At 49.3% G+C, this 14308-nt stretch overlaps 1 protein-coding gene across 1 annotated transcript in view; it reads right to left on the reverse strand.

Moving 5' to 3' along the window:
* Positions 1-14308, reverse strand: part of CAPN9 (calpain 9) — a 48325-nt gene that overhangs the window by 29811 nt on the left and 4206 nt on the right. The window contains exons 2-4 of the mRNA XM_057300385.2: positions 10130-10199; positions 5947-6065; positions 2781-2914 (exon numbers count right to left, since the gene is read on the reverse strand). Of these exons, the coding sequence (XP_057156368.2) occupies positions 2781-2914; positions 5947-6065; positions 10130-10199 (323 nt within the window). The remainder of the gene's footprint in view (positions 1-2780; positions 2915-5946; positions 6066-10129; positions 10200-14308) is intronic.

The following is a 14308-nucleotide window of genomic DNA, read 5'->3' on the forward strand; positions in this document are numbered from 1 at the left end:
TCTGCTGCCTTAGCCTCCCGAGTAGTTGGGATTACAAGCATGCACCACCATGCCTGGCTAATTTGTGTATTTTTAGTAGAGACTGAGTTTCATCATGTTGGCCAGGCTGGTCTCGAACTCCTGACCTCAGGTGATCCACCTACTTCGGCCTCCCAAAGTGCTGGGATTACAGGTGTGAGCCACTGCACCCAGCTTCTACTTGGGTTCATAATCCAGTACTGCTTTGTCTATTTCGTTGGTTGAATTCTTCTAGCTTTGGCTGTTTGGAGCTCCTTCAGTATGCTCTTGTGTCCTTTTGGCATAACCTCATTTGTGTGTGTGTGTGTGTGTGTGTGTGTGTGTGTGTGTGTGTGTCTTGCATGTGTTCTCATTTTCTGGCACTATAAGATGATCTAGGCTCATTTTATGTATGTATGTTTATATGTATGTGTATATATATGTATGTATGTGTGTATGCCCCAGTCCTAGAATCAGCCTTATCTCCAAGAAGCCCTAGTTCCTTTGATTGAAGAATGATCTTAGAAACCAAGACTTGAGACATAGGTGTGCTTGTTGCTACAGGATTGTCATTGCTTCTAGTTCCTCTCACTGACAAAGCAAGGAAATACATATGTGTATGATAACCCAAGTATAGATCAATATATATGTGTATGATAACCCATGTACAGATCCATGTATCTCTACATAACCATCTCTGTTAAGCTAAATCTAAGTTCATTCTGGAATCTCCAACTCTAATCTGCATGGATCATTCTGGCCTCCTCCCCTTGCCTATCTGTAACCTCTCAATCCAACAGTGAGAAACTCGGCTCCCGCCATCCACCATCCGTTCACTCGATTGTTCAACTCAATATACATGTATAATTAGATCAATTTTTCATTTGTACTCCTTCAAGAAACAATTTTAGCAACTAGAGCATAGCACTCACGTACAGTTTCTTTTGCCTTTAATCTTACAGACTCCACTGATTTCCAAAGTTACTTAGGTCAGCACCTTTCTTTCCAACCCCTTCAATGAGGTTATTTCATATGTTTGAAATTGGCTCTCATAGTTAGGGACGCCAAGAAATCTCACAATCTGCCATTTGCAAACTGGAGAACCAGGAAACCTGGTGGTATCATTCAGTTTGAGTCCAAAGGCCTGAGAATTGGGGGGTTGATGATGTAAGTCCAAGTTTGAGTCCAAAGGTTTGAGAACGAGGAGCTCCAATGTCCAAGAGCAGGGGAATATGGATGTCCCAGTTCAAGTAGGGAAAGGGAATTCACCCTTCCTTTGTCATTTTCTTTTATTTGGATCTTTAACAAACTGAATAATTCTCGTCCACATTGGTGGCAGCAATCCTCTTTACTCAGTCTACTGATTCAAAAGCTATTTTCTCCAGAAACACTCTCACAGACACACCCAGAAATAATGCTTCACCAGCTATCTGGGCATCCCTTGGCCCAATCAAGTTGACACATAAAACTAACCATAACACCATCTATACATTTTTTTTTTGGTGAGCTGTTCTGCCAACCATTTTTGGCCTTTTTAAATGACCCCAATAAATCTTTTTTATGTTTAGAAACTAGATGGCACACAGTTTCTGTTGCCTTGCTTGCATCCTGATGTGGGGGGCACTCACCAAGGGGCAGAGGTGGGCTTGGGTCCCACCCACTGGACTTGGAAACAGTGCCCTTTGTCCCCTTAAGCCTGTCTGGTGGGACTGATGGTGTTTGCACAGACCTGGGTGGGACAGAGGGCAAGCGTGGGCATCTTTGGTTCTTATTTGATGGCTTTAATTCTGTCCTGCTGATTTCAGGATTAATTTAACCACAGTATGCCTCCCCTCTATTTTGCCACTTTTATGTCCCACTTGGAGGTAGAAGCAAGACCATCCTTGCTTCTGTCTCTGGGGATAGTATTCTTATGGCTTGAAGATCCAGGCTGAACCTGAAAGTGGCTCCCAGGAGCTCTGCCATCATCTGTGGATCGAATTCAGGCTGTTATGGCCTTTCACTAACGAGCTAGTGGGCTGGAAATTGAGAGCCTGAGGAAACTGAGGCCATTTGGCTGGTGATTAAAAATGAATTTCTTGGTTCCACTTATATGAGGTTCCTAGACTAGATAAATCATAAAAACAGAAAGTAGAGTGGTGTTGCCAGGGGCTGGGGGAAGGGAGGAATAGGAAGTTATTTGTTAATAGGGACAGAATTTCAGTTTTGCAAGATGAAAAAGTGCTGGAGATAGATCGTGGTGATAGCTGCACAACAACATGGATGTACTTAATGCCACTCAACTGCACACTTAAAAATGGTAAAATTTATGTCATATACATTTTATCATATACGATTATTTATCGATATGTCATATACGATTTTTTAAAAATAAAAAAGAAGCATCCCGTAGGATGGACAATTGATGTCTCTATATCCACGTGCGTAATAGCCCAGATGTTTGAGCCATGCCAGTGTCTGAGGGAAGTGTGAAGCACTAAGTGCGGTCGGCACAGCCAGAATTCCCCTCCGCTTGCCTTCCCAGCTCTTCCAAAGGCCAGATTCATGGCCCAGGGAGAAAAAGGGTCATGAATGTAGCCACTGCTCCCAAAGATGGGCACATCTAGGCTACGACAGGAAAACCACCTCCAACCCTGCTTGAGCCCTGAGAGGGTTGGGTCCTGCCGAGCCTCACCTGCAAACCCAGAGCCCTGATTTTTTCCCAGCCCTTAGATGCTCACTACAAAGACTAGTGTAGAGACTCCTGTCGGGAGGCTGCCTGAGCTGGGGAAGCTGTCACTCACTTGGCGTAGGCTTTTTCCAGCAAGGCGCTCCAGAACTCATTGTGGTCGGCAGAGTGGAGGAAAACCAAGCGGTCCCTGAAGGTGGGCAGGCGGTCATCGATCACCACGTCCAGCCACTCACTGTGCTGCCAGAACTGTTGCCCAGGAAAAAGACAGAAATGATGCGAGTCAGCTACATGGGAGCTCCAGGCCCTGTTTGTAAATGTTGATCCTGTTGCTTTTTTCCCCTCTGACCAAGCTACCCATAGACAGCTTTGAAAATCAGACACGGGTTCCACGGTAGGGCACCTGGGCTTTGTCCACCAAGTTACAAGCTGAGTATTCTACCCAGCACTAACCATTGACATCAGCTGAAAGACTCAGGGTCAACCCATCAAAGCCGCAGGCGATGCAGAGGGCAGGACAGGACTCACAAGTAGACACTCTACGGTGCTCTGAATTAGTTTTTCTTCTTCACAAGAAAGTTGTTTTTGTGGGGGAGGGAGAATGGTAACGTGGGGTTTGGGTTTGCTGTTTTGTAGCCCAGTTCTCTGTTATTCTCTCCCATCCAGTTTCAGGGTCTAGCTCCAATTTTCCTTAACCTTGCTCCCTCCTCGCCCATAAGTGGAGCCCCTAAGACTGATTTGTTGGCCATTCACATAGGAGGCAGGTGGACTCAGTAATCCCTGCGTGCCAGTGAGGAGACATGAGTGGAGTGTGGGTGTGTGTAAATGCATGTGCGCACACATGTGTATACACGTGCATACAGGCAGGCATGACAGGTATGTGCACTGTTTGTGGTTTATTTATACATTGCATGTGTGAAAGCATGTGTTTGCTCACATGTGTGCACGTGTGTGCATGTATGTATGCATGCATGTGTTTGCAAGTGCTTCTACACATGTGTGTGTTTGAGCACATGTATGCATGTGTATGAGCTTGTGTGTGGTCTGCTGGGAACAGGAAGGGAGGTTGGAACGAGTCAAGGATCATGGTAGTTTCTCTGTGTATCCTGCAGTGACCCACCTCCTACCCGTTCCTTCTGGTTCAGTTGGCCTGAGAGCGATCCTAAGGTAACCTCTAAGAGTAAGAAGAAAAGGGTTGAAAGAGGAGGGTAGGCACAGTGGTTTTGGGAGCCATTTATTTACAGCTTTGCTGTGTCATCCTGAGCATCTTGCTGCATCAGTGATTCAATCCCAATCAGAAGAGTTGGCCACGATGTGGCTGAGGGTGTCTGTGTGTGTGTGTGTGTGTGTGTGTGTTTTAAGGAAGATTCTAGTCACCTGCTCCAGCTGGACCTCCCCTCCAGGGCTTCCCGCTTTTGGGGCTATCCACAGCTTCAGGTGGGACTGAGGCACAGTTGGGTTAGGTGTTTAAAGTTCGGGCCTGGGCCTTGGGCTTCCTGAGCAGGGGAGCAGTGGGGAGGAGCCTCAGGGCTGGCTTTCCTTGCAGAGGGGCTGGCTCAGGGGGCCTGTGAGTCAGGAGAGATTATCTGCCAGCCCAGAGAGCTCTGCTAACTTCCTAGCATGCACACCTGTACTGTGGCTGAGGAGTGGAAGAGGAGTGTGAAGGAGGTGGATTTATTTCCAAAGCTCTGCTTCCTAGGAGGCCAAGGAGGGGAGCGGGCGGAGTATTGTTATTGTGGGACTGACAGGCATCAACAGGGTCACTCCCCACCCCCACCTGATCCCTGGCAGCACAAAAGGATGCTGGATCCAGAACTCCTGAGTTCTAGGTCTGGCTTGGCTACTTATTGTTTTGTGACCCTGGATCAACCACTTCCACTCCCTGGGACTCAGTGTCCTCGGGAGTTAATGAGAGGACTGGGTCAGGGGATTGCCAAGGCTCCTCCCAGCTGTGACATTCAAGGGACAAGAACACTGTTCCTTTTGGGAGCCCAAGAGGTGGTGGTTCTGGTTCTGGTTTAGAGGCGGTAGTTCTGCTGGTTCTGGTTCTGGTTTAGAGGCAGTAGTTCTGCTGGATTTTCTGAGCTTAACCACCCCCAACACTGCCACCCTGGTGTGTTTAAGAGGACTGGGGAAAGACCGGCTCCTGGGGGCGCCATCAAACCAAGACTGTGGTCTCAGCAGAAGTCACAGGATGGGAAGGGAGACAGCCAGGTGGTGGCAGGTCTGTGAGAGAGCAGGGGTAGAGTTTCCCTGGGACCCAAAGTGACTCTGTTCCCGGCCGGCGCAGGAGGCCTGACCCCTGGGAATTGCATGCTCCCTGAGCTACATGTGACCTGCTCACTCTCTTTGCCTTTGAAACACTTCTGTGCTATTGGTGACAGGGATTGAGAGTACCTCTGCTTATCAGATTGCAGGCCTCAGGGACAGAAGAAATGGGCTGGCCCTGAGTGGTGGCCTGTGAGTCAGGAGAAGGTGACACTGTCTGGGGTGGAAGGTCAAGGAATGCCTACTCGGTGCCTGGCTCTGTGCCGGCTCCTGTGTGTGATGCCATTTAGCTCTACGGGAAGCCTGCAGGGAACTGTCAGTCTCTCCTTTTTTCAGATGAGTGTAGAAAGGTTTAATGTCACTAAGAAAATTGCCTGAGGTCACCCACCTAAGTAAGAACAAGGGGCAAGTTTCAGTATCTGGTCGAACCCTATATAAGGACAGGGGTGGAGGAGAGAGTGGAGGGATAGAAAGTGAGGTGAAGCAGCAGGAAACCATCTCCTGGGGGCAAGCCTCTCCCGATGTGCACCTCGGCTGAGGGTCTGCGGGTCACACGGGACTCCAGCAGATGTTGTCTGTATTTTTCTCAGTTTTTATTTTTTAAAATCCCTCAAGATCTCCAAATTTACAATTCTTCCATAAAGAGAACCTCTCTGTTTATGAGAAATCAACCAGTTTCCTGGAGGTATAATCGGTTTAGTCAATTTGTGCTTAAAGCACAAGAAATTCCAAATAATAAAACCCTTAACAGATGGACCTCCAGATTTGCCAAAACATCACTTATAGTTTTAAATGTATGCTCCATAAGGATTCACCGTGCAATGCCGTTAATGTTCTTCTGAGGCATTTAGCTGTTATTCCATGATAAAATGTGGCTTTAGCATGGTTTAGGACCATATGTCACACAGATCTGATGACATTTTTTTCTAGGGTTACCAGGCAGTGTGGAAATGCACCTGCCCTCATGCCGGGCCCCAGAGAGGTAAACCCACTGGCCCAGGGCTCCCTCTTACCTGGAAATGGAATATCCCGGCATAACCAGGGCCAAAGCTTTGGTCCTGGGGGATGACTCTGGCCAGTGCTTTTTGATTAAGCGTAAGGGAGGCGATGGCGGCTAATAGCCAGCAGTCTCCTGCAAAATGAAAGCCATAAATCACAATTTTCATTGCTATTTCACAGCAAATAGGAAAACTCTGTGTCAGAAGCGGATGTGGGGAGTTTCAGATGTGGCCACATCTTTTCTACCTGTTTAAAAACAGACAGGACACCAACAAATACCTCTCTCCTCCCCTTCTGCCTCCCTTGCCTGCTCTTCTCTGCCCGTCTATCATAAACAGCTGTTGCCTTCTTGGCACTGTTATAGGACATGCTTACTTGGGTTTCAGACATATGGCTGCCTGATGCATCAGCTCTGTGAATTCCAGCAACTCCCTTTCCAGAGGACCAAGACTGCATACATCAGTGTCAGCATGGGCTGGGCGAGCAGACATTTCATAGCTGCCACCCAAGTGGTTTGGCAGTACTTGGGAGGGTGGTTAGAAATCTCCCTGCAGCCCCAACCCAGACTCAGCTTAATTACAGATAATGGTATCTCCGTGGTGGCTCCATTTGCTTTAAATTATCTTGCATTTTCAAGATTTATTGACTGACCTACTGAACTTCCCAGCTGTGTCTTCATGTTAACACACATCTGGAGGAAAACTAAAAAGTGAAGTCAAACATCAAACACGATTTTATCTGTGCTATCTGTGCCGTTCCAGACTCCTGGAGGCATTCCTTTGCCCACACTGAGCGTGGGCTGTGTCTGGTGTGTGCCTCACAGTGTCTCAGATGCTGCCTGTGTAAGCAGATATCTGGGAGGATCCATTTATCCGAATCAGCTTTATCCAGATTCACTTGTTTTCAGTAGACAACATCAACGTCATCAGAACCTAAGAGCCCATCACACTCAGCTTGGCAGTTTCTGAGTTCACATTTCTGGAAAGCACCATATGTCACTGGGCTTGGGACATTGTAATATGGCCCTTTCTGGCTGTTTGACACAGGCAAGAGAGACTCGCCAGGGCCGAACATCGGGAAAGCTACTTCTGAATCGCCCTGGTTCTGGCTTTCTGAGAGGTGTCACCAGCAGAGTACAAGCCACCCCTAGCCTTAGCTGGAGCACAGAAGGATTGGTTTCTAATGCATCTGCTGGTCTTTGGGAGCCTCGGGTCAGCTTTGGGAGATGCTACTAGGAAGTGACATGGCTGGAACCTGCAGTATCGTTTGTTCAGCAAACTTTACCAAGTGCCTCTAGGGTGGCAGACCTTGTGCCATGCAGAAGATGCAAAGATAAGGAGAGACTTGGTGTCTGCTTTCAGCTTCAGGGCGGCCAGGCCAACAGGAGTCTAATAGAGTGACCTCTGCTGTGGGCTGACCTTTCCCAGCTCTCCTCCAAGTTTTAACTTTGCCCAATTGAGGAAAATGAGTGTTTCCCGACCTGAGAACTCAACACCTCACTTGTATTCAGCCAGAAATGCTCTGAGCTTTTGGCGGGGAGATTGAGAAGCCAAAACAAGATTGCTTTTCTCTCTCTTGGGCCTGGGCAGATGGATGGGGCTGGCCACCCAGCTGTGCCTGGAAGAAGTGCCCTCTGCGGGTCAGCGTGTTGCTTGGCTATCTGGGTGGTGCAGAGCAGAGGGCACTATGGGAGGAGCAGGCTAGAGTGAAGTGGCACCATCTTGGCTCACTGCAGGGGGAACGATGTGCCTCTTGGGTTCTCAGGGACCCCATACTGCAGTCGCTCTCCTGATCCAGCAACCCAACCTCCCTCTCGCCATGCTCCATCCCCTCACACTCACCCAGCTCCGCCCCTACCCCCACCCCCTGCAGATAACAGCAGGCCTTGATGCTGTTCCAAGTGTGTTCTAGTTTTTTTTGATAGAGATGTGGTCTTGCTATGTTGCCCAGGCTAGTCTAAAACTCCTGGGCTCAAGAGATCTTTCCACCTCCCCCTCCCAAAGCGCTGCAATTACAGGTGTGAGCACTCTACACGACCAGATGTTCTAGTTCTTATTGTGGGTGGCAACAGATCACGGCTGTTCATTTTCTTGTTATTCTTTATAACATATATATGCCATGTACAGTACTTTGGTGTAGTAAAAGTGTTACAAAATAATCTTTAGAATCAACCATCCACTAAGGTAAAATATAAGGTTGTAACTCCAAATATATGTTTATGCCAATGTGACAAACCAAAACTTTGAAAAACAAAGGAGCCAGTAGAATGATTTCCTATTGGATAGCAATGGAGGACTACGGGGTCGAGGGGAAGGGAGGCAGAGGAAGAGGGGGAGAGGTGGGCAGCGGTAGGGAGGATCTCGTGGAGAAGAACCACCTGAATGTAAACCTTTTGAAAAGTCTACATTGTATCTAGAATATGGCATACATGGGGGATTGGTTCCAGGACCCCTGTGTATACCAAAATCTGTGCACACTCAAGTCCCACAGTAAGCCCTGTGGAATCTGCCTATACCGAGTCAGCCCTCTGTATATGCGGGTTTCAAATCCTGGAATAGTATATTTACTCCCTTCCTTCCTTCCTTCCTTCCTCCCTCCCTCCCTCCCTCCCTCCGTTCCTCCCTCTCTCCCTTCCTTCTTTCCTTCCTTTTTTTCCTTTTTGTTTGTTTGAGACAGTGTCTTACTCTGTTGTCCAGGCTGGAGTGCAGTGGCACGATCTCAGCTCACTACAGCCTCAACTTCCCAGGCTCAAGCAATCCTCCCATCTCAGCCTACCAAGTAGCTGGAACTATGGTCACGCACTACCAAGCCTGGCTAATTTTTCAATTTTAATTTTTAGTAGAGGCGAGCCCTCACTATGTTGCCCAGACTGGTCTTGAACTCCTCGGCTCAAGCGATTCTCCTGCCTCGGCCTCCCAAAGTGCTGGGATTACAAGTGTGAGCCATCACACTCAGCCTGGAACACGGTATTTTCTGTCTGTGTTTGGTTGAAAAAAATCCACTTAGAAGTGGTCCTGCACTGTTCAAACTCATGTTGTTAAAGGGTCAACTTTAATTCCGTCTATCATCCATCATCTATCTATACCCATCCATCCATGTATTTACCCACCTACCTTCCTATCTTTATTTACTACCATCTATCTATTATTATATATTTATTTTGTATGGTCTATCAGTCAATCAATCAACCTATCAACCTATTTATCTATCTAATTATGCATCCATTTTCTACCTATCATCTATTACTTATTATCTATGTTTCTATCTATCTATCCATCTGCTTCTCTCTCTCTCTCAATTGTCTCTCTGTCTAGCTAATTAACTAACATCAGTCTAGGTTTGTGACTTTGGATCTTGTGTTTAGGATAGCTCAGTTGCTCAGCAGGGAGGTTGTCCAGCATGGCCTTTCTTAACCAATAGACCACAGTGACAACCTCAGCTAGAAATAAGTCAGGATCCACACAAGCTTGCAGTGGTTTGTTCTCTCGGCTGATTTCACTGGTATTTTTTAAAAGAAAGTCTCTCGCTCTCTCACTCTCTCTGTCTTTCTTAGATAGAACAAAGGTAAACCCAGCCCAGTTGGATTAAGTCCTAAAATGCAGGACCCAATTTGAGTGACTTGAGGTGCACTCAGGTTCATTGCAGGAGGGAGACTGGATTGCTGGGGAGCGGCTCCCCAGGGTGTGTATAATGGTTAGCAGTAAGGGCTCTGCTGCTGGAGTGTCTGGGTTCAAATCCTGATTGCCTGTCTACCACCTCTGTGACCTTGGACAAGTTATTTAGCCTTCCTCAGCCTCCATTTCCTCATCTGTGACGTTAGGAGGGTGGGTTGTGAAGATGGAATGAGGCAATGTGTGCTGGGGAGAGTATCTCGCAAGTGACTGAGTTCATGTGTGCAGGTGTTAGCTACTGTGGTGGTGTAGGAGAGCCCGACCGACGCTGCTGGGTGTCACTTTCCTCTGTAAACTCCGGGGCTGTGAGCCCCACATCACAGGCATGTCTGACTCTAGAGGAACAGAGGTGCAGGGGCTTGAGGCCACTGGACTCCATTCAGAGGGAGTGAGGAAGCAGAGGCCGAAGCAGTGTTGTTCCCCCAGCCCCGTGCCTCTTGGGTCCTCAGGGACCCCATGCTGCAGTTGCTTGCCTGTCCCAGCGACTCAACCTCCCTCTCGCCATGCTCCATCCACTTACACTCACCCAGCTCTCCCTGGCAGATATCAGTCCTGGTGGCCCCTCCAAGAATGAATTCTGGGTTTTTCACGATTTCCTGGAGGAATGAGAGTGTTATTAGGCTGAGACCTGCCATGCTGCAAACCACCATGAAAAGGTGGGCTCAGGGTCTCTCTGCTTTCTTGGGGCAGAGGGCTTTCCCTGTGCTTGATTCTTTTCCCTGAGGAGGGCCACGTGGATGTAAAAGGCTGCCACCTCTCTATGCTCTGGACAAGCCTGGGCTCATCTTTGGTAAATCTCCTCCGCTGGGGAGAGGTCCTGCCTCCTGAGCTGCACTCAGCACCAATCTCTGGCCAGAAACACAGGCCACACCCGGCCACAAAGCTGGACATCAGCCACACACTGAGGATTCCTGTGCTCACTCAGGCACTGGGCTAGGAGTCCAGGGCTATCCCAGCTGTGAGCTCTGTCACCTCTGTGGGCTTCAACGAGCTGAGTAATGCATGTACCACAGGCTGGGGCCTTGGCCTTGGACTAAACATACTCCCTACCCACCCAGCTTCTCCATTTCTTTCTTTACATAATCCTTCCCCCACAAAGTGGATTCCAAATATATATAGGTTTAGAGACAGAATCTTGCTGTGTCACCCAGGCTGGAGTGCAGTGACATGATCATAGCTCACTACAGCCTTGACCTTCTGGGCTCAAGCAATCCTCCCACCTCAGCCTCCCAAGTAACTGGGACTACAGACGTGAGTCACCACGCCCAGCCATTTTTTAATTTTTTTTTTTTTTTTTTTTGTGGAGATGGGGGTCTCGCTATGTTGCCCAGGCTGGTCTCAAACTCCTGGCCTCAAGTGATCCTCCCGCCTTGGATTCCCAAGGTATTGAGGTTACAGACACATGCCACCTTGCTCAGTGTTTCTTTTTACAGAGATGCGCTTAGGTAAAATTTCATGTATCTATACCATATAAAGAGAGATATGCACACATCTCTCATATTGTTTCACCGAAGTGCATTATATATATATTATTCTATATTACACATAAGCACATACACTATGTGTATTAATGTAATCATTAATACATATTAATATATACATATACAATATGGAGGGGTATTTATAAAACATGAACAAAAAAGTGTAGAAAGCAATCTTATGATATGCATATATTCTTCCACTCTTTGAGTTGCTGGGCTCCATTCCTGACATTGGACGACAGCAAAGAGAGAGGGAAAGCCCCTGCCCTGGTGGAGCTGCCCTGGACGCGGAGGGCAGTGCTCTCGGAAGCCCCGCCCCTTCCCAGCCTCCTGCCCCGCCCCTCCCCCAGCCTGCCTCAGGCCTGGCCTCACCCACGGCGCCCACTGTGCCTGCAGCTGCCACCACCTCCCAGAAGCTGTTGTTTCGTTCAGGAGAGTTTTGCAAATTGCATTTGAGGAAGAGACAAACCATAAACCAGGAGAGAAAAGAGCGAGGATGGAGAGGGAAGGGGTGGGATGGGGCAAGGCTAGCTACAGCAGTCAGCAGGGGAGGCGTCTCTGGGGGAAGCACAGGAGCACAGACCTAAACAAAGGGAGGGAGGGAGGAAGCGGGGCCGGTCCCGGGAGAGGTAACAGTCAATCCTGTGGCAGCGAGGCACTTTCTGGCTCACCCTGTAGGGGTGGTGAGTTAACTGGGCCAGGGCCTGCAGAGGAGTGAAGGATTTTTCCCACCTCTTCCCACTTTTCCACGCACCAGGACTGAGGAGGGGCCTGGGCTGGAGGTGGAAGGTTCCAGCAGTGTCTGGGCGGACGCCACGTGGGGAGCTCAAGCTGCGCCGCCTTCCCCGAGAGACCTCTGCTTTGAATTGTCTTCCTCAGGCTTCTCAGCACCCTGCTTCTCCTCTCATCTTGTGTCCCAAAGAATCAAAGGCAGGACAGAGATTTCTTTGAAGTCAAGGGGATTATCAAGACCAAGAGCAGAAGCTTCAAATGCTGGTGCTCTCTCTGCATTCCCCAGGATGTGACAACCTGGAGGAGTGACAGACACCAGGGGCGCCTGCCCAGGGAGAGCTATGTGTGGCATTAGTGTCTAAAATACTCAAGAAAGCTTGGCCAGGAGAATTTCTGAAGAACACGGGGTGTTTTTAGATGCGCCAAAACCCCAGGCCCGGCAGAAGTAAGGACCTCCCAAATGCTGGCCTGTCCTCTGCCAGGTCTCACACGTCTTTGCATTCCCACCCCCAGCTCCAGGTAGCTTTGGCGCCATTTCATTAAATGACTCTGATCTCCGTGGTGGCTGGAAAGGGAGTGAAGGTGGGGGGCAGCTGCTCAGTTCTGGGGTCCTGGCTTGGCTTGCCTGTGCGGACCCCTCTCATCTGTAGGAAGCACACTGCTCTTCTTCCTCCTCCACCTTGGCTAGCGCAGGAGTTTGCAGGTGGCTCTGAGCTGAGCCCAGAAGGACAATGCAAACCAGGACCATGTCAGTGGGCCTCAATAGAGTCCCAGGAATAGCCTGCCCCGCTCAGCAGTAGGGTTCAGGGTGGGCCATTTAACTTCTCACGGCTGCATCCTCATCTGTCACCAGCTTAGACATTCTGGGCTTGTTGCAGAATGTGCCTGCCCGAAGGGAAACCCAGGAGTCCCCCAAGCCCTCCCTGTCTTGATTGCCCAGCCCCTGCCAGGGGATAGCCCTGGCAAGCAATGCCCCCACTGCCAATGCTACTCACTCCTCAAGTGGACATAAAATGTACTCCAAAAGCCACAGATCCCTGCCCAGCAGGCTGTGCTAGCTCCTGGGGCAGGGCTGTTCCCGGATGCCCGCCTCCTTCCCATCCTCCCTGCCCCTCCCCTCCCCCAGCCTTCTGCAGGCCTGGCCCCGCCAACCGTACCAACTGTGCCTGCAGCTGCCACCGCCTCCCAGCTCCTATCTTGCAATTGGTTGTTTTGTTCAGGAGAGGTCTGTTTTTGTTTTTGTTTTAAACCAAATCGCACCCAATGAGGAGAAAAATACAAAAGGAGAAAACTCAGAAACTCTCCAAGTAAACACGAATTAGCCATCGGGTATAAATTGGGGAGGTGTCTGGATGTGTGACCGACTCCTCTGTGGGTCAGTGTTTCTGGGAATTGGTGTGCACACGTGCCAGTCACAGGGGGTTTTGCGGACGCATATGTGGAAGGGGCAGCTAGGCGGTGGGCCTGGGTTAGATGCCTGGGAGTGGTGTGTATGCTGACGGCCCACACGCCCACATGTGCAAGGTGCCTGTGACTTGCCTTGTTGTGTGTGCCCAGGTGTGGTACACGTGTGTGCTTGTGCATGCTCCACATGTATGCTGGTTGCATGTGCACTTGGGAGCATTGTCTACGTGTGAGTGTCCTGCATGTGCGTGTCGATCCTGGATGTACATTTGTTCCTGTGAAATGTTGCTTGGGAGGCCATGAGGAAGGGGTTACCTGAAGCTACAGTCCTGTGATAGGACGATCAGAGGTGTCTCAATTGCAGGGGTCTTGACAAACCTGAAGTGAACCTAGACTGCTGCCTGGAGATGCCTGAAGCCCCGAGGGAGGCACGCAGACCCCTCCCCCTCCCCCTCCCCTCCCCCACCCCACAGCCCTACCACCTGGTGGTTTTCCTGGAGCACTAAGGGCCAAGCACCCTGGAATGTTTGCTTTCAGGGACCGTTCTGTTTACCTTGTACATCATCGGGGCTCAGCCGAAGACACACTTTCCTCTACTAAGCACAGTGAATAATTCACAAAGGGAAAAGCCACCCCTTTTCTTTCTTTCTTTCTTTCTTTCTTTCTTTCTTTCTTTCTTTCTTTCTCTTTCTTTCTTTCTTTGTTTCTTCTTTCTTTCTTTCTCTTCTTCCTTTTTTTCTATCTTTCTTTCTCTTTCTCTCCTTCCTTCCTTCTTTCCTTCCTTCCTCCCTTCCCTTTCCCTCTCTCTCTTCCTCTCCTTCTCTCTTTTTCTCTGTCTTTCTCTCTTTCTTTTTCATTCATTCTGTCTTTCACATGGCCTTCCAGTGAAGAAAAGCCACATTTCTAGCAAGGTCTGGAGATGCCAGACGCTGCTGTTCATGGCTATGTGCTGATCCCTGTCATGTGCCCAGCACTGTGGAGGCCGTGGCGCCTTTGGGGCTGTCCCAGAACAACTGACAACCCCTCCTGGGGGTCAGGGGAGCAGCACAGGGAACGGCAAGCTCACCGTGCAGGAGAGGCTGTGGTCA

The sequence above is a fragment of the Pan paniscus genome, chromosome 1 (genome assembly GCF_029289425.2).
Source record: "Pan paniscus chromosome 1, NHGRI_mPanPan1-v2.0_pri, whole genome shotgun sequence".
Classification (NCBI taxonomy): Eukaryota; Metazoa; Chordata; class Mammalia; order Primates; family Hominidae; genus Pan; species Pan paniscus.